Source organism: Staurois parvus, unplaced genomic scaffold (assembly GCF_062004578.1).
Source record: "Staurois parvus isolate SC_StPar_1 unplaced genomic scaffold, SC_StPar_1.0 ptg001723l, whole genome shotgun sequence".
In the NCBI taxonomy this organism is placed as follows: Eukaryota; Metazoa; Chordata; class Amphibia; order Anura; family Ranidae; genus Staurois; species Staurois parvus.
Window position 1 is genome coordinate 717,924 of NW_028319519.1, and position 21,356 is coordinate 739,279.

The 21,356-nt window shown below is 37.2% G+C and overlaps 1 protein-coding gene and 1 pseudogene across 1 annotated transcript; one reads left to right on the forward strand and one right to left on the reverse strand.

Annotated features, from left to right (window-relative positions):
• Positions 1-1,069: 1,069 nt before the first annotated feature.
• Positions 1,070-3,814, reverse strand: LOC149434621 (uncharacterized; annotated as a pseudogene).
• A 7,163-nt stretch (positions 3,815-10,977) lies between these two features.
• On the forward strand, positions 10,978-16,894 carry LOC149434622 (uncharacterized). The gene is made up of 2 exons (XM_089663576.1): positions 10,978-11,818; positions 14,342-16,894. Exons 1-2 carry the CDS (start codon positions 10,978-10,980, stop codon positions 16,048-16,050), a joined length of 2,550 nt encoding a protein of 849 aa, XP_089519702.1. The 3' UTR covers positions 16,051-16,894.
• The last annotated feature ends 4,462 nt before the right edge of the window (positions 16,895-21,356 follow it).

Below are 21,356 nucleotides of genomic sequence, written 5' to 3' on the forward strand. Positions count from 1 at the left end.
GTTATTTCACGTGTGTATCTGCGCAGTAGATACATTTCGGCTTGTGAACACAGCGTGGGATCATGCTCAGTTGCCTGTTTTCAAGGGGTGCTCCATTCTCATAACAATGAATCATAATTCCAGATAAAACTAATTTCAACCACTTCTGCACAAACAAGTCTGAACTGTAATAGCCTCTTTATTACTGTATCAGAAGAAACCAAGACCTGTAATAACCTTTTATTCCGGTAATAAGGAAACCAAGCGTTCAATTATAATCTATACATTCACTCTTATACAAACTTGTCACACTCGTATCACAATCGGTCCTTAATTGAACACTTAGGTTCCACATGTTACCATCAATACTCTTGGCTTTTTACAAAACAATTTATAGGCCATAAAACAATTCCAAAGTGATAATAAAATTACCACAATAGAAATACCCAATACAGGGTGTATCAAAAAATTCAAGACTTGTGTTGCAAAGGAGAATGTCCAGTAAATAAATCCCACCAATGGTGTGAAGTTGCATCAGCTATGCTAGAGCCCACCTTGACAAGCTTATCTTTAACAATAGTAGTCCCTATTATATACAATGCAATTGATTTGTTTAGAAATTTAATATATGTTTCTTAACTTCAGATGATTGGCTAATAATCTTTTCCAACTTTAATAGGCTAAAATCCCAATTAGGCACTTCTAAACTAATATGTCTCCAATATGTCTGTACATCCACTTCAGTGTCTGCTTTTAAAATAAAAATTTAATTTTCCCAATGTACTGTTGTCATATTACTTACACACCCTGAAAAGGGGACTTGCATATTCGGTACGGCGGGCACGTTTGTGATCATACAGACAGTTTGGGGTGCAATTTCAATCATATATTTATATGTCAAAAATAAAATTGTCCATTTACAAATATTTACAGTATTTTGCAATAAACAATGTTCATATAGAGCAGACAGCAACTTACATATCTTTCCCTCTAAAGTATTATCACAGAAGGAAAGATCATGCATTCTATTTTCACCATCCACATATGTGCCATAAAATTCTGGAGCCCAATAATGTAAATCTCTGGGAACTCCTAGAATCAAAGGCATTACCACAAATTTGCACATTTCACTAGATTTGGTCACATTATACATATGGATTGTTCCCGAACAGAATGTGTCATTGCAAACCATCTTCTGAGATTCCAATGTACCCAAAACTTTGGATCAATCGATTGATTAAACACGGTCCTCCATATTTGTTCATTTCCGGCCATCAGCATGGCCTGAAAAACTCCTTTCTGTTATTGTTGATATATAGTTTGCAGTGAACATACTGTCCAATTTACAAAATTAGCAAAATTTTAATCAAAACCATAATTGAATATATTAGAAACAGCTTATAAATCGGCCATTATAGTATCTACACCAGCACTTATTTTAGCTGGCTGCCATATAGTGGGCATCCAGCTAGCTTGTAATGTTAAAGCATCATTTAATTTGCTACCAGCATTATGTAATCTATTGGTTAATGCTTCTATATCAAAACCATTCAAACTCCGTTAATGTCCCATAACCTCCAAGCATGGTATCATACCACGCCCGTTTAGTACGTGCAGGCTTTGGACAGTTCATAGTCCGTGGAAAAACAATTTGAGCATGTATTATAGTCTTCTGGGCATGTTGCCCCACTTTTCCACAAGTAGATGGGAGTCTTTTGATATGACCCGAATCAACACGAGACGTATTAATGTTAACAAAAACCAGATGTTGTGCCCACCAAGTTCTGTTTTGTATGACTGTGCTATTGGCACACGTCACCACCTCAGTTTCATTTAGATAGAAAAGAAAGTTAGTTCCGTGCTTAGTACAGTTCTTATACAAAATGTCTTGAACAGTCTTATTGTAGAAAAGAAAAAGAGAAGAACGTTGGCAACAACTAACATTTACTCGAGCCATTATATTCACTTTTCCATTGTCTTTATGCAATGCATACGTTGGACGGTATCCGCTTCTGGCCGGATCAGGAGCCCCAGCCCACATGCTTCCATCGAAAGTAATATTCAAAATATTGCAAGCTTGATTAGCAGGACAAGAAAAAGAATCGTGCTGCCGGTTTTTGGTTGAGTTTTTCCATCTCCACCCCACCCTACTTTGATGAGTGTCAGTCACTTTAGTTCCTGGTGTCCAGGCTTCAACGGATAAGGTGGCCGACCACCCGATACCAAGGATTCCAAGGGCGATAACATGTTTTAGTTTGATCTGTAATCAGAAACAAATTTCAGCTCTATTCTCTCAAATAAAATTTTTCCTGAGCAACATATTCCCATTTTTCTATTCCCGGTCTCATGATTAACAGGGTTCGGTCCTTGCCAACTGCTATTACTTCTGCAGGGGCAGGCGGACCTTTCTCGTCCTGTACCCATATTTTGGCTCCTACATTGACTGTGTTGGTGGATCCAAATCCTGTATCCCCCCGCACTGTCAATTCGGTTGGAGCCTGCCCTTCCTCCAGTTGGGCCAGGTATATGGGTATTAACAGCAACTGTGCCATCCTTTCTCCCTTATCGATAATCAAGGATTCTCCTCCTAGATTGATCATAATTACCTTTATTTCCCCCTGATAATCCGAGTCAATCACTCCTCCGATGACTACGGCTCCTCTGAGTGCAAAACTAGACCTGGTTGATATCTGTCCAAAATGATTGTCAGGTATCTTACAACCTATTCCAGTAGGGATGGTACTTACCTTTCCTGGTCCTATAACAATCGTGTCTACCGAATAAAGATCCAGACCAGCTGATGCGGGTGTTCCTCTGTATGGTGTCTGAGCTTCTTTATTAATTTTCCAATATATTATAGTTTCAACTTTTGCTGCCCCAATACTCAAATTAGGGGTTAACATCCGCATCAGAGGTGTCATGGAATCAGTAATGGGCCTATTATTTATTATCTGTAAGGCTTCAGTTAAATTATCCCTCCATTGTCCATAAGATTCTGTTCCTGTCAACTTCTTCATAGTGGATTTTAGTAATCCGTTCATTCTTTCCACAAGCCCTGCAGCTTGGGGGTAATAGGGTATATGATATATCCATTCAATATTATGCTCCTTCGCATATTCCTTTACCTGTTGTCCTGTGAAATGAGATCCATTGTCAGTCTGAATATGTAGGGGAGTACCATAATACTGTGTGATAATTTCCAAAGTTCTCAATGTACTCCATTGAGTGGCAGACCGACAAGGGAAACCAATCATTAACCCTGAAAATGTGTCTACTGCTGTGCATACATACTTACATCTTCGGCTTTCTGGGAGAGGCCCAATGAAATCCATTTGCCAAATCTGTCCAGGTAGCTGTCCTCTCCCTATATGTCCCATCACAGTATATGGAACCTCCCTCTTTTGGGTTTGTTGACATACTGGACATTGTGCTATTGTTTGCTTAATAATGTCTAACGTCAAAGGTATGCCTCTCACTTGTGCCCACCTGTAAATGGCCTTTTCTCCAAAATGTCCACTTTTTTTTTTTAATGAGCCCAAAGGGCTGTACCCTGCAGCCATGTTTCCTGAATTTCAGCTTCTCTTTCTGCATCTGATGTTTTGGATATGGCTGCAGCAGTGTCTGCTTGACAATTAAACAAAGTCCTGCCACACCTCTTTTTCCCACACTTTCTTACTATGTATCTTTCTCAACAACATACACATCCATTCCATTCTTATTAAACACTTCTCTCATTCTTATCAATATAGTTAAATCCGGATTCTTTAAAAACATGTTACAAATGCACATACAAAGTTTAGCAACAACATAGAATACGAAGGTTAGTAAAAAAAAAACAAAATCAGCATATCTACTTCAAGGTTATAAACCATTTACCAGGTCTCTATGGTTCTCTATGACTTCATAGCAGTCTGGGGTCTCAACAGATATGTTATGTATTCATATACAACACTTATAGTCAGTAGTAAACTCACACAACTCGGTCAATGCAATACCCATTTGTTCTGTTTTCATTTCATTCATGAGCACCTGTTTCCTATGTTTTTAGTGCCGGCTTCAGTTTTAATTCTCCTACATAACCTAACACAATAATCCTTGTCTAATGATGCATCCAAATCATAACACTTTGTCCTTACTTACTGTTACTAAGATATTTCACATTTTTTATTTGTCTTGCTTTGGGCAAGATCTCTCTGTGCCCCTTATTCCACTGTATCCCCTGGAATTTCACTACCTAAGACAGACCTTGTATTTTGGCCGGATGGATTTCCCAGCCTTTGGTCCTCCGGGGCAATCATCCCAATCATTGCTAGATGAAGAATCCCACACATCAGCATCCCACTCATCTGGATTTCAATCAACTGTGCTGCTGCTATTGCCCAATAGACTTTCCCACGGTTCACCCTTCCCCTTCGTTTCCTATATTTATTTTGGGACACTTTTACTGCTGCTATCTCGACTATATTTTGATAATGTTCTAATTTATCTTTCAGCAATTTTTGACCACATTGCAGAAGAACAATTTTACCTTCTTGTCCGATGGTCTTCTGCTCTAGTTGATGGTAATCCTTCATTACCTGATGTAATTTCTTATGAATCTTCCTGTATGCAGTTAGCAAAATCCAACTGCGTCTGTGTAATATTAATTTTTAATGTCCAAACTTTAATTCGGTCTTTAGTAGTTTTGAAATATATGCTGGCAGAAAATACCCTCTTAATTGGATGTGAATGTGAGGTTTTGCATTTCAGTGGTCAGATGTGAATTATTTGTGTCTGAGCTAAAGGTAATCAGCAGAGGTTTAAAGTCATGTTTTCTTTTTAAAATACTCTATGAAATGTATACCATATTGTGAGTTCTTATAATGAGTCTGAGAGTTTAAATTGTAGTCATAAATCATGGATTTTGACAGTTGTATGTAACATAAGAACTTCAGAAACCTTTTTCATAGTCTGCATGTCAATCATGATAATGACTTGGTGGTTTGAATAGGAACACATGTTCTAGTTAAACTGGGAGTGATTATGGGAGTAGTTTTAGAAGCCCGCGAATTTGAAACAAAGATTAATGGGAGGACCTAATTTCTCATGCATTTTAAGTATGCAGTTTTCAAAGAACGAGGCTCAGAAGCTTCTCAGATACACTACACTTCACTTCATTCACTCACACACAGAGACATTCTTTTCACACACTCTTACTCAAAGCACGTGCTTGAACAAAGAACAAAGGAAGCACGTTCTTAAACTAGGCCAAAAACGTCTATCTAAGCTATGCAAAGGAACTACATTATTTCCTAAGATCCAAGGCAATTTATTCTTTATTTTTATTTCATTTTAAGCTACAAATATCTGAATTTTAATGTTTTTTATTGACTTTGTATTTTTGGTGTGTGATCAAATAAAGTCACACTGCTTATACTGACCTGGTTTTCATAAGGATTTCTTCCCACAACCATCTACAAGAACCTAGAAATATTAATAGAGTTTTTTCATAACTCTGGAAATCTAACATTATTGGCGAGTGCCAGCCATTCGATTTTTCCACGTTTTTTCAATTTGTCCTCGCTTCTTCAGAGGGGATTGAGATGAACTATTTCTATTGATTAAGCTTCGGAAAGATTGCAGAACCTGGAACAGAAAACGTTGGTTGTGGAGATCTGAGGATTCAAGTCGTGACCAGAAAAGTCCCTAAGCCAGGACAAAAGAGGAAATTTACTACATTCGGTGAGTAGAAAAATGGAATTTATTGATTCATTAGCTAATGAAAGTAAATTGGAATTTCAAGGTTTAGCTAGCCATGCTTCTGATACTGGTTTATGGAAAGCTATGTATGATCAATGTATGCAGGCTAATGTTGATATTGATAGCTCTAGATTTACGTTTAATAAGATGAAAAGAAAATTGCGTAACATTGTGAAGCTAGTTAGAGTTTTCAATTCTATGGTGTTTGAATTGCCAGAGAAAAATGTGGTTTGTGTTGTTAAGACAGATAGCAAAAATGTCTTACAGAGTACAGACATGCAGGATACTGTTGAATCCAATTGTGCAAACTGTGAAACTTTTTGTACCTATATTGAACATCTTGAGCAAGAAATTGAATCTCAAAATGTTGCAATATTAAAAAATAAGCAAATAGCTGTGGTATCTAAGAAAAAGCAATCAGAAACTGCCCAAGCCTCATATATCCCAGACTCACCCAGGGGTGATGAAGTAGGCAGTGAGACTACTGTTCAGAGACAGAAATTACTTGCTAGAGCATCTAAGTTGAAGTTACAGATTCAGGATCAGTTAATGAAAATATTGAAGGATATACCAGCATATAACATGAGAGAAAATTCTTTCCATAATTCCGATGTTTTTGAGAATTTTTGTGATAGGTTTCAATTAACTGATGAGCAAAGAAATCGCATTTTTGGGTTGTGGATCCCCAGTTTTATGGCTCGTAGGTTAGTCAAGACTCCTTTCATGAATGAGGATGATATGGAAATTCATAGCAATGCTACTGATAGATTACGACAGTTATTACTGTTCACAACAGGAGAGGAGACACCTAGTTTGGAAATTTTAGACTCCTTAAGAGCTACTATTAATGATGACCCTTATGACTTCAGACTTAAATTTTCTAAAGCATACAGGATGATTTTTAATTTACAAGATGAGACCCCTGCTATGGTCAAGGATTTTGTAAAAAAATTTAAGTACCTTGATCCAGCATCTTTATTGATTGCTAATGAAAAGGATAATTTGGATGACGCTGCCTATGTTATTGACAAAATCAGGAGACAAGTAAAGCAAAATAATGTAAGACCAAAAATTGCTTTAATTGAGAATAGTTATCCTAAGACTGACAGTCAGGATAAATTCAAGACAGGAAATGCTGCCCCCCGCAGGAATGACAGAGTAAGACAAGGGAATCAAAGACCACTCACGTGTTACTATTGTGCAAAACCAGGGCATTTGAAATGGCAGTGTAGGAAGTTTTTGAAAGACATTCAGATGAGAAATTTGGGTAAAGAAAATGGACTTAGTTCTCCTGAACCGTCAGCTCCAATTCGTTCACAGGAAGTTAAGTCATCTTCACCCTACGCTCCTCTGATCAGAGAGATTAGTGAAATGTCAATTAGTAATGGAGGAAATGTGAACAACTCACATTCATCCAATACTTCAAGACAGCCACTATTACCTGCACCATGACTAGCAAAAGAAAAGGAAGTTGAACTCCATTGTCTGGAATATGTAGCTCCAATTTTCTTGGACAAGTGTGGGCGCCCTTATGTAAAAGCTAAAATTAATGGACAGAAATCAAATTTCCTTTTGGATAGTGGAGCCCAAATAAGTGTTTTAGGCATGAAAATACCAATTCCATCTAATGCAACAGTATGCACAGTTGTAGGTTTCAATGGAAAAGGTGATGTTCAAGCTAAAAAATGTAAAAATGTGTCTTTTGAAATACCAGGATGTTCGCAAACGGAAATAGACTTTTGGTATTGTCAAGGATCAGAGAACATTATTGGTGCTGATGTTTTGTCTCAAAGAGGGTGGATACTTGATTTAGCCAATGGCATTGTTTGGCAAGGCTCTGCTAATCGTAAGCCTATGGTAATTGACCCAGCAGATTATTGTGAAGTCGGTAGCATCTGTTTGACAGAAGCAATTGATGCTGACTATAAATGGCCAGATACTGGAGATAATTTGGAATTGAAACAGCTAGTACAACTACACAAAAAACTGTGGAGTCAAGGTAAAAATGAAGCTGGACTGTTCAAAAATATTGAAGTTAATATTCAAGGCAAAGACCATCCCCCATTAAAACAATACAAGTTGCCGCCAGAATCTGATGAACCTGTATCAGTAATCATACAAGAATTTTTGGAACAGGGTATCATCAGGAAAGCCAATTCAGTTACTAATAATCCTTTGTGGGTAGTGGCAAAGCGTGATGACCCTAGTGCATATAGATTATTGATAGATCTAAGAATGCTAAACAAATACACTCCAAGTTGTACACCCATTGTGGCAGAAACTCCAGACATCATGTCACAAATAAATGCCAATGCAAAAGTGTTCTCTGTTCTTGACATTGCAAATGGATATTTTAGTATTAAATTGGCTGAGAGTTGCCAATACAAGTTTTCATTTGTCCACAGAAATGTGCAATATTGTCTCAAATGTCTTCCAAAAGGATATCATTCTGCTAAGTATATATTACATCAGGCATTAGCAAATGTTTTGTCTAAATTTTCTAGACCTGATTGTTTAATTCAATATGTAGATGATATCTTGCTTATGACGGATTCTGAAACTGAACACAGGACTCTCTTAGCAGAATTGTTTACACTTCTGCAAGATGAAGGTCTCAAGCTGAATACACGCAAAGTGCAGCTCATGAAAAATGAAGTAAAATTTCTTGGAGTTCTGATTGGTCCAGGAAAGAGACAGCCTTTACAGGAAAGAATTGAGTCTATTGCGTCACTTCCTGTACCAACCACATTCAAAGCACTGAGACAGTTTTTGGGTTTGGTAAATTTCTCTAGAGATTTTATCGAATCATTTGCAGAAAAAGCCAAACCATTGTATGATTTGTTGAAGTACAATGAGGAAAATGTATTTGGTCCCTGGACAGAAATACAGCAAAAAGCTTTTGAGATGTTGAAAAATGATTTGCAAACAGCTCCAGCTTTGGCTACTGTTGATAAGCAAGCACCATTTGCTTTGCAAGTGCATGCTTCAGAAACTGCAATCTCAGCTGTCTTGATTCAGAAACAGGGAGGAGTCTGGAGAAGTCTTGGATACTTCTCACGTCTTCTTACCCCAGTAGAGAAAGGTTTTGATGATTGTGTCAGACAACTTGTGGGAGTACATTATGCAGTAAAAGCAACAGAGCATATTGTAGGATTCAACAAAATTATTCTACAAACTCCACATAGCACATTGAAGTTTCTTTTTGAGAAAAATGTTCCGGGAGTTTCCAACCAAAGATTTTCTCAATGGTTGTTGGCTCTATCACCTAAGCAAAAACAGGTTGAACATAATGCCAAGTATGTCCTACCTCAGTTGATGGAATACAACGGGTTAGAACATGAATGTCTATGTGAAGTCCAAGAAACTTCCTCTCCTCTTTTCCGTAGAGAGGCAGAGAAAATTGATGAACCTGTATTCGTTGATGGTTCTAGATACTGTATGTCAGGTAATTATTACAGTGGATATTCAATTTGGTATCCAGAGCGTAATTATTCCATACAGCACAAATTGCCAGGACATTTTTCAGCTCAAAGGGCAGAACTTGAAGCAGTAAAAACTGTGTTGACATTAGACAAGGAAGAGAACAGAAGTCCATTAGTGATCTACAGTGACAGTTCATATGTTGTACGTTCCCTGACAGATTATTTACCAATTTGGAAACGTAGAGGTTTTGTAGATGCATCTAACAAAGTCCTAGTGCACAAAGAGACACTTGAATCAATTTTTAAGCTAGCAGAGGAAAATCCTTTTGCCTATGCAATTGTAAAAATTCCATCTCATAGGAAGGACAATGATGAGATGAGTGTAGGCAATAGAACAGCTGATCTCTTAGCAAAGGAAGCAGCTTTACACGGAGTACCAGTGATTCAGTCTGAACCAGTCTCAGTTAATGTTGTTAGGAAGACAGACACACAGATTCCCTCCTTTGCAGAAGAACAGAAAAGGGATCCATCTCTTTCTGCTTCTCAGGTTGATCCAAAATTTCCCTTTGTATGTGAATACGGAATTTTGTATCATGACTTACACGGGTTTCTGCGTCCTGTTATACCGCAGCATCTACAGGTAGAATTTACAAAATACAATCACGAAAGCCTAGGTCACATAGGTAAACAAAGATTGCTTGAAATACTCAAGGAAAAATTTTACTGGGACAAAATGGAAGAAACAGTAGACAGTGTAGTTCAATCTTGTCTAATCTGTGCTCAAGTGAATCCTCGACCAAAGGGTCAAAAACCTCCATTACAAAGAACTCCTCCAGCAGATGGACCATGGTCCACATTACAACTAGACTATATAGGACCGTTACCTACAGGTAAAAATGGGTACAGGTATGCTTTAGTTGTAGTTGATGTTTTTTCAAAATGGATTGAAATCTTGCCTGTTCGCAAAGATGATGCATTAACAACTGCTAAAATGCTAATTAATCATGTTTTTCCAGTCTGGGGTATGCCAACAAACCTCAGTAGTGACAGAGGAACCCACTTCACAGGTAAAATAATGCAGGCAATGTGTAAAATCTTGGGTATACAACAGAGATTTCATGTGCCCTATCATCCACAATCTGCAGGTATTGTGGAAAGAATGAATAGGACTGTTAAATCAAGGATTGCAAAAATGTTATTAGACAGAGGAAATACTTGGGTTGATGCTGTACCATTGGTTCTGATGAGTGTCAGAAGTACAACATCTTCTGCAACACAGTATTCTCCTTTTGAGTTAATGACAGGAAGGAAAATGCGTATTGTTTTTCCCCATGAACCGTTCTTGTCAACGCCGCAAAAAGAGGAAATAGAAAAAACAAAATGGTTACAGATGTTGCAAGACAATCTGAACACTATTGTACCACATGCAGCTACTCGCATGCAAAAATTGGTTCCTCCACATTCTTCTAAGTTCGAAAAAGGAGGACAAGTAATGGTAAAAACTTTCAGAAAAACTGGACCATGGCAAAGCAACTGGGAAGGTCCATTTGATATTTTGGATGTTCAAGGAGTAATGGTACAAGTGCAAAGACCTCTTAATTCAGTAAAAAATGCGCGCAGACAACAAACAATGTGGGTGCACAGTGACCAATGCAAATTGTTTATACCGAGATAATGATACTGCATTTCTTTTGCAGACATGGATTTCAATAATCCGGAAGAAACAAAGCATCGCGGATTCCAAAGAAAAATAAACATTACAACAAAAGAACATAAGGAAAATCAAAGCAGTAGAAAGAAAAGACTTATCACAGGATTGATTTTTTTCTTAGTGACAATGACAATATTAGTAATCTACAACATAAACTTTTCCAGCAATGCAGAAGTTAACAAGACTGAAACCCTACATAAGAAAGACACTACACTTATTAGGAACAAAAGATTTTTTCCTAAAGACAGTAACATTAATACAGCTGAAGACTTGCTAGGATATATGTGCATAGGTTATGGTAGAACTTGTTGTTCGGAATTGTATTTCGTTCATAATAATGATATTGAAGTTAGAGCTAAAATAGAGTCTAAATCAAAATTTGTTAAAATGCAAGGATCTTATAGGATCAATAACGAAACTAGTAACTTTGAATGTAATTTATCAGATATGGGATACTGGTTAATAGTTTTAAAGGGAAATGAACCTACTATTTGGTCAGGAGATATTTCCATAGACATGTTAAATACTGGAAAAATAGGAAGTTCTAAAACAGATATTTGGTATCAATTACAAAGTTATTCACACTTTCTTGATCCTGAACATTTGAATATAAATGGTAATGAAAAAGAGGACATAGTGAAAATATGGGATTTCCAAGTGACAAGAGCTTTGGTTCAAACTAAAGTCAAAGTAATTGTTACTGTGGTAGATTTGATTGTCCCAGAGATAAAAATATCTCCTCAATCATTAAGACTTGTAGAAGGTAAGGATAATCTGAATTTGATGTGTAGTATACAAATACACCTACCTCAAAATTCATTATTAACTTGGAAAAGGAATGGTGAATTTTTGGGAAGTTTTCTTCATGATAAAACTGATGTTATCCATAAAAGTATTTTTGGTAATTTGAACTGGGATAATGATAACTTTGTGTATCATCAAAACACTATATCTATTAATGATACAGGTATATATGAATGCTGCATATCAATAGAAAATTATCCAAAGAAATGTGTAAATACAAATGTAATTGTACTATCCCCTAAAAGAGCGCAGTGTACGGATAAGAAATTTATTCCAGCCAGTCCCTTCCAAATTAACCATTTCCAAACCAGACTTCTGTTGAGAGAAGGAAAGTTTGTTATTATATTGTGGAACTTTAACATTACAGAATGGAAAATCTCAACAAGGTTTCCACAATATAAATATAAATTAGTGTAGCGCTTAAACATAAATAAAACAAAACCATTAATAATAATAATAAATGTGACAAGTGCTGTGATCTTCTCAGTGCTCTAAACCACTAAGTAACACTCTATTACAAATAAAATCATAATCCATAAAAATATATATAAATTGTGATAGTGTCACTTCAAACAATAAATAAATAAATCAATAACGGGTGACGGTGCCACTTCAACTTCATTCAATGTCCAATATTCCAATTCACATCCATCTATTCAAAGTGTTCTTTATATACATGCATCGTGTTTATAGATAGTGCCACTCGTGAACCAACACACTTCTATCCACTTCGGCTGCAATGCCTGCTCACCTCCTTCCTGCGACCCCAAGGGGCCCACAAGCCTTTAGGATCACCCTGGATCCTCAAAATTCCTGGTTTTGGCACCTTCCTGATATTCCTCCTATCAGGCCTCCTCCACTCCTTCACTGCTATGCCTCCCAGGTTCCTCACCAGCGATTGTCTGCAAGCTCTCTCTCACAAAGATAGTGAGTGAAAAAACAGATCCTCCATTGTGTAGTATTTCCAATCAGTAGGGTTTATTCACAAATAGCAAAAAAAGTGACTTACATTCGGTTGTACAGCCTCAATACGTCCCTCTATGGGTAAACTGCAACCTCTAATAGCACTTCCTGATAACCAGGAAAATGGCGTCCCACCTCGGAAGTGCGACACTCCGGATACCGGAAGTAGCGTCTACGCTTTGCCTACGCGTTACGTCACGTACCTCGTGACTTCTTCTGGGTATCGCTATGGAGACGCAGTCTTCTTTTATACTGCGGTGGAAATAACAATCCCGCCCTTTATTCCCATTCTAATTGCGGCCGCCATTTTCTTGGAGCCTAATTATAGGGACATATATGATAATGCTCTACTAATGTAACTTTCCTCTTGCTAATCTTATGATCGCAAACTAAAACATATATAGGCTTTCTTCTAAAGACTAGCCACTACGTAACAGACCTAATTAAAATACCTTTATTCACAATTAATAAATGATTAAAAATATACATATAAAATCTATAATAATAAAAGATATATATATATATTGTACCCATAACATTTAACATAAAACTGAATGAGAGACCCATAATCCACACTGGTCTTCCCATTCAGTCTATAGCCCAGCTACATATTATAGAATGAATCCTATACTTAAAAAACTCAAAATTCATTATAATCGAAATACATTAAAAACAGTAAAACTAAACCCATCTCTCTACGTCACATTCGATTGATGTAATATAATGTGGGCAAATCTAAATACTTGATTAAATATTTTTTAAAATTAATTTTTTAAAATATACATTAATGATACACAATACACTCTTCTCACTCGAACAACTAATCATATATATAAATAAATATATAAACTACCTGAGTATGCAGTTTCCCCATATATTACAATAAAAATAAACAGTCAAATCTTAGAATCCATCAACCAAGCAAATTAATAATCATTGATAAAAGAATTGAGATCAAACTCAACATTTAGGCCTCTCGGGACTAGCGTTCTCATATCATGTATCCAGCGTGACTCAGCTTGGTTTAATTTTTTTATCTTGTTGCTGCCTCTCCAGTGCTTTTTATATTTCTCTATACCCCAGAACTGCATTTTAGTGGGGTCCTTATTATGATACTTGGAGAAATGTTTTGAGACGTTATGCTTTGGGAATCCTTTTAAAATATTTCTTACGTGCTCTCCTATCCTCTTCCAGAGTGGTCTTTTTGTCCTCCCAATATATTGATAACCGCATTCACACTGTAGGCAATATACCACTCCCATAGTTTTACACGTAATGAAGTCTCTAATATTGTGTTCCTGTCCAGTAGTGTTCACTATAAAGTTTTTACGTCTGCCACTTTTCGTGGCCCTACAGCCGACACACTTTCTACATGGGTAAAATCCTTCTTCACTCAAAAAAGTTAATTTATTCATTTGTGGGGGTTCTAATACGCTTTTTACCACTCTCGATTTAATAGTAGAGGCTTTACGATAAATGAACCTTGGATGTTCTGATAATAACGTTGTTAGCATGGGGTCCAACTTCAGGACATTCCAATGTTTATTAAATATTGACTCTACTTTTTTAAAATGGACATTATAGTCCATAATAATAGGTATATTATCCTCCTGGATTACTTCTCTCTTTTTTTCTTCCAGAAGTGTGTCTCTATCCATATTTCCTACCTCTGTTATTTTCTGTGTTATCATATTTTTTGGATACCCTTTTTCTATAAATCTAGATGCCAATCCTCCTGCTTGTGTAAATACAAATGTAATTGTACTATCCCCTAAAAGAACGCAGTGTACGGATAAGAAATTTATTCCAGCCAGTCCCTTCCAAATTAACCATTTCCAAACCAGACTTCTGTTGAGAGAAGGAAAGTTTGTTATTATATTGTGGAACTTTAACATTTCAGAATGGAAAATCTCAACAAGGTTTCCACAATGTAAAGAACATCTGGTTAACATGGAATTAGGTATTGAAAGATGGTTTGGTACTGATATTAGGAATCCTCACAGGAATAAACGTGGTATAGTTGAAGGTATTTTAGGAGGAATAGGTACTATTGGTAGTATTACAAATAGCATGGACATTAGTACATTAAAGTCTGATCTCGAGACAGCCGGTTTAGTGGGAAGCAATAGTATTAAAGTACAAAGAAACTTGAATCAAATATTGGAAAATATGGTGATTAAAACAGCCAATATTATGGGTCCATCTATATTACACTTAGAGAATATTACTCTTAATTTAATGTCAAGTGAACAGCATTCCCATATAGCCAGAGCATGTTTAGAAATTCAGATGGAATATTCCACAAATTTTAAAATAATAGCTCAAGCTTTTCAAAGTGGAATAACTCCTATAGGTATTATACAAAATTTACCAAGAGAGTATGTATATGCCATAAACCATACTGATCTGTGGGTAAATAAGTGGATTGGATGTTATCAGAACATATGTTATAGTTCTTCAATGATTCCTGTAGCAGGAAAAGAACAAATGTTGGTTCCAATCACTGTCTTGGGATTACCAGTTAGCAACACACAGTTACTATATTATCATCTGCAATATACAGATTTTGCATTTACTGATATTAATTTTGAGTTAGAACAATTAGATCTGTCTTCATGTTTACAATTTCAGTCTAAAGTGATTTGTCTACCTAATCAAGACAAAGGTATATTTCATTCTTGTTACCATAACCATACTCTATGTTCAGCAAGGATAGAAAGGGTTAAAACCACTTCTGAGTTAATCTCAATTGTAGATAAAAAGAAAGTTTGTTTTCAAGTTATGTCTAACTCAGAAAGGGTTCAATCCTTCTTCTCTTCTTGTACACATACAGAAAACTTAAGTCGAGGTTTGTTCTGTATAGAAGGAGATATTTCAGCAATAAGTGTTAATGGGATGAGAATGAATTTAACAAACATGCTTATGAAAAATATAAGTGCTCTTCCCATACAGTACAATATATCTCAAGTGGATGAATTCCCATGGAGAGATTGGGCAAATGTTATTCAAAAAGATGAAGGTTTACTAATAGCTTTATCAAATGAACTCCAAAAAGCAGAAATATTATTTAAACATGAACAAGGGAGTTTAAAAGATATAGAACATGAATGGTCTCAATTTTCAGGTCATTCTTGGTGGTCAAAATTTAAACGTACTGTATCAATGTTGGGAAAAACTTCAATTGTATCTGCAGCAGGAAATATTTTATTACATCCTGTAATAATTATTTTTATTATCATATTATGTATTATATTTCAATTATGTTTGATGTGTAAAATGAACAGTTTCTATAAGCGAATTAGAAGTGAAATTAGGAAAGGAGATAATCTATTACAAAATATACTTCAAAGAAAAATACTTTCTGGTTATGCTGACTCAGTTACAAATAATGATACATTTGAGATTACTAAATCAAAACCTGAGTGTTTGTGATATAAATGATGTGTGCTTGTTATAAATTAATATGAATTTCATATTTCAGAGGGGAATGTAATATTAATTTTTAATATCCAAACTTTAATTCGGTCTTTAGTAGTTTTGAAATATATGCTGGCAGAAAATACCCTCTTAATTGGATGTGAATGTGAGGTTTTGCATTTCAGTGGTCAGATGTGAATTATTTGTGTCTGAGCTAAAGGTAATCAGCAGAGGTTTAAAGTCATGTTGTCTTTTAAAATACTCTATGAAATGTATACCATATTTTGAATTCTTATAATGAGTCTGAGAGTTTAGGTTGTAGTCATAAATCATGGATCATAAGAACTTCAGAAACCTTTTTCATAAGTCTGCACGTCAATCATGATAATGACTTGGTGGTTTGAATAGAAACACATGTTTTTATTTAAGCTGGGAGTGATTATGGGAGTAGTTTTAGGAGCCCGCGAATTTGAAACAAAGCTTAATGGGAGGACCTAATTTCTCATGCATTTTAAGTATGCAGTTTTTCAAAGAACGAGGTCAGAAGCTTCTCAGACACACTACACTTCACTTCATTCACTCACACACAGAGACATTCTTTTCACACACTCTAACTCAAAGCATGGCATGTTAACTAAGAACAAAGACAGCACATGGCAAGAGGTTAACATTGAACAAAGGAAGAAACTGGGCCTGAAAACTTCTATCTAAGTTTTTCAAAGGAACTACATTTTCTTCTAATATTCAAGGAACAAGCAACTTATATTCTTTATTTTTATTTCATTTTAAGCTACATATATCTGAGTTTACTGTTTTTTATTGACTTTGTATTTTTGGTGTGTGATCAAATAAAGTCACACTGCTCATACTGACCTGGCTTCCATAAAGATTTCTTCCCACAACCATCTACAAGAACCTAGAAATATTAATAGAGTTTTTTCATAACTCTGGAAATCTAACACATGGCAAATTTTTTGAAGTTGTATGTTTTTTTGTCATAATTTTTCCGAAAATGAAAAAATTAAAAAAATTAGTTTCACTATTTTTTTTTTTACATATTGTCACCAATATGATCAGTATTTTTTTTTTTCACACAATTTGCTTATAGCAAAGAATGACTTAATCATTTACCTGAATGACATCGATTCATTCAGGGTTTTGTTTTTTTTTGTGCTTAGCTGTGATTTGGCCACAGCTAATCACATGACATGTGCATGTGATTAGCTGTGACCATTCACAGCTAGACACTAGTATACAATGGATGGCATGAATGAAGCCATCCATTGTATACAACTGTCATGTGACCTGCTGTGATTGGTCACCGCAGGTCACATGGTACCGGCAACGGGGGCCGATACCCAGATCTGTCATTGGCCATGTCCAAGGTACACGGACACTGGTGACAGATCGCTCCGCTGCGCGGCTCTGCAGGAGCGCAATCTGCACATGTGCGGGAGGACGCAATATGGCGTCCACCCGGAACGCTGATGACATTTGCCGGCCGCCGTTCGGCCATAGGGCGGGCGGCAAATGGTTAATAGCAAAAAGTCAAAAATATGAGGTTTTTTTTCAAAATTTTCGGTCTTTTTTTGTTTGTAGTGCAAAAAATAAAAACAAATACCAATCAATCAAAGCTCCATTCGTGGGAAAAAAAAGGACGTAAATTTAATTTGGCACCGCACAATTGTCAGTTATAGTAATGCAGCGCCGTATCATGAAAAATGGCCTGGTCAGGAAGGGGGGTAAATCCTCAGGAGGGCAAGGGGTTAATAATATGCTTGGGAATGCCTTGAATCTGTGTATGGAGTTACAGAACAGTATGATTTTCACTGACAGTCCCAGTTACCCCAGGTTCACATCTGTGCGGTCGTGCGGGCCGCGATTTGCATTCATTTGCATGGACCCCCGTGCCCCGGGACACACAGGGAAGAAGTCCCTGCACTACTTAGGAAATCGCAGCCCGCACGGGAACCCAGTATGGTTGCGATTTCCAGTGTGGGTGGTGTGCCATTAGAATTATTGGCCCCCGCCTTCCTCTGTGTGGGTGGTGCGGCTGCAGGTATTTGTGCGGATTCTGCAGCGGCACCACCAGCACAGATGTGAACCGAGTGTAACAGTGTACCTTGGCAGTGCATATTGGGGCTGTGAAATTGATTTTTTTTCTTTTCCATCTAGCTTGGCTTACATAAAGCAGCAGCATTCCAATCTGAATCATTTCAGTTTTAAAATATTTTTTTTTTCTATTTATCATTATTAGCGACACGCTTTTTCATCAGATGGTAAAAGGCCCGATTTCAAAGATGGAAAGAAATCAGCCGTTAGTTCACCGTGGATGTCCCTTTTTTCATCTGTCCTGCTGCTGGACAACTTCTTCTAAGCTGGAAAACAGGAAGTCACTGAAGAAATGTGAAAAAAAATATGTAAACCAAATAAATATATTATACTTCCTATCCATTTAGTCATGCTAGCAGCATAAGGATTTAAAATAGTCCATGTTGATAGAGAAAGTTCCACTTTGAGTGACTGCAGAGGATAAACATGTAACATTAGCCAGCAGCAGGGCATTTTTCTAATGAGAGAACTGGTTAAAATGTACTAGAGAAAACATGAAATGCATTAACAGGTTTGTTTACTACATGGAGGACAATGGCAGGACAATTCCCATGACAAGACTAGGCCCAAATTTACTAGAGACAAAGAGCTCAGACTGAGGTTTTAATGAAAGAATTAAGATACTGCAGAGAGATATCATACGCTTCTTTGAACATCCATCATCCTCGTTAAAAGGAATCTCACACATCTATAAACTGCTACATTCCCAATGCGCAGAACAAATATTGCCTTCCATGGAAACTTGGGACAAATCGCTCAACTTCTAGCTGGATTTAACCGAATGGCATGCAGCAACTCAATCTACCCTACGATTCTCTAGAAATCTCATCCACTGGGAGAGAGCCCAAAAATCCTTCACAACTGGTATTACACACCAGCAAACCTCTCCCATCTCTTTCCATCCAACTCTCCAGCTTGCTGGAGAAATTGTGGCCATAGAGGAACAACAGTACACATCTGGTGGACTTGCCCTATTTTAATTTCCTTTTGGATTGATGTACAGTCCCTAATTAGAAGAATTATAGGTATATCCCATGATCTTACACCCCAACTGGCGCTGCTCGGAATTAGCCTGGAGCGATGGCTTAGTCAGTACCACTCCATTATCACACACATCTTGATAGCAGCACGCCTATCTGTTGCTCGCACCTGGAAAAATCAAACACCACCAAATATTCCACAACTTATTTCCATTCCTAACCAAATTCTAAATATGGAATATGTGTTTGCTAAAGCTCATTTAAAAATCCCCAAATTTCTAGCAAATTGGTCACCCTGACTAAATGATCTCTCCAGTGACCCTCTCATCACATAGTTTCTGCCTGTCACCGGAATATCTGTGGTGAAACCCATCTGATCACCCCCATCGATGATTATATGATGACAATACTTGGCTTGAATTGCTTCAACGTACCTTATGTAGCTCTCTTTTTTTTCTCTCTTTGTTTTGGTTGATACCCGGGTCAGGATGCACGCCATCTCTTCCTGGAGTTCATCCTGTATATACGAATATAGTGTGTTACCTGAATGTCATCTGCTCAGAAATGTCATTACAGCACTTCTAAACGCTTTTATTACTCTGTATCACCTCTTTGTTGAAATCAATAACATTTTTAAAGTGAAAAAAAAAAGATACCGCAGAGAATACAGCAGTGTGCAATTGGCCAACAATAGGACAATTGTAACCACATCACAACCTACGGACACAGCTGATCGTGTGATGAAGTAAAGGCCAATCACAGCGGCCTTTTACCACGTGATCAGCTGTCTCCAATGACACAGCAGATCACCGAGTAAATACATTTGCCGGTTATCAGTAGCACTTTCCTCACGCTGTGACGGCACGAGGAAAGTACTGCCGATAACCGGCAAATGTCACACAGCAGATTGGCAGTGATGATCAGTGCCCTGATAATCAGCACCCAGCAGTGCCAGTCAGTGCTGTCAAGTCAGTGCCGCCTATCAGTGCCCATCATTGCTGCATATCAGTGCAGCATCATCAGTGCCTCCTCATCAATGCCCACCAGTGCAGCCTATCAGTGCCCACCAGTGCCGCCTATCAGTGCCCATCATTGCTGCATGTCAGTGCCACCTCATCAACGCACGTCAGTGAAGGAGAAAAATATGTTTACACTGCAGCTCTCCTCCCTGTCAGTTTCCAGCACACTGTACCAGATAGCAGAGTTTAGCTTTCCAGACCAGTGTGTACCTGTGAAGAACACATTACCGCCCCCTAGTGAAACACTCCGCTCACACAGTTAACCCTTTGATTTTCTCCAAAAGTTAACCCCTTCCTCCCCAATAATTACATAGTGGCAGTGGGTTTTTTTTTACACTGATCACTATATTGGTGTCACTGGGGATGTCAGTGACCCCAAGTCAGTTTTCCCCCAGTGTCAGAATGTCTGCCACAGTCCCGGCATAATTCACTGATCGCCTTCATAGGTCGCTGATCGCTGCCATTATTAGTATAAAAAATTTAAATTCTAGTATATATACACCGCCATTTGTAAATGCTATAACTTTCACGTAAACTAATTAATTTACACGTATTGGGATTTTTGTTTAGCAAAGACATGTCGCAGAATACATTTTGGCCTAAGTTTATGACAAAATTTGATTTTTAAATTTTTTTACTGGGCGTGTGTTATAGCAAAAAGTCCAAAATATTGTTTTTTTCTCAAAATTGTCAGTCTTTTTTTTATAGAGCAAAAAATAACCATAGCGCTGATTGGAGACCAGAATGGTGCCAATCATCTCTATAGTCTAAGAAATCGGATAGCTACGAGCATTTCATCACTTCAGTTTCGCAGGATATAAACAGTGCAATTTGTAAATTGGGAAAGCATCTGATCACACCGATCTTGGTTTGATTAGATAATGTAAGGGCAGAGGAGATATCTAGAGTCTGATAGACCCCAAATTTCTGAAAAAAAGAATATATGACAATGCCCATTGAAGTTATTGGGGATATTTGCATTCCCTGTGATAGCATTAAAAGTGATAAAAAAAATGAAAGGGGCAGTGTAAAAATAATTAAAAAAAAATCAAAATAACTTAACCCCCCCCCCCCCCACATGCACACACACACACACCTATGTGCACGAGCCTTGACCCTGTGTCGGTATGTAAACAGCGGTTGTACCATGCATGTGAGGTATCGCCATGAACGTCAGATCAAGGGCAGTAATTCGAACACTAGACCTCCT

What these genes read in the sequence shown, in the direction of transcription:
- LOC149434622 (XM_089663576.1), top strand. Translation starts at nt 10,978, where the DNA reads ATGACAATATTAGTAATCTACAACATAAACTTTTCCAGCAATGCAGAA. An exon ending in TATATCTATTAATGATACAG is followed by an intron (nt 11,819 to 14,341) that starts GTATATATGAAT and finishes CTATAAATCTAG; the next exon opens with ATGCCAATCCTCCTGCTTGT.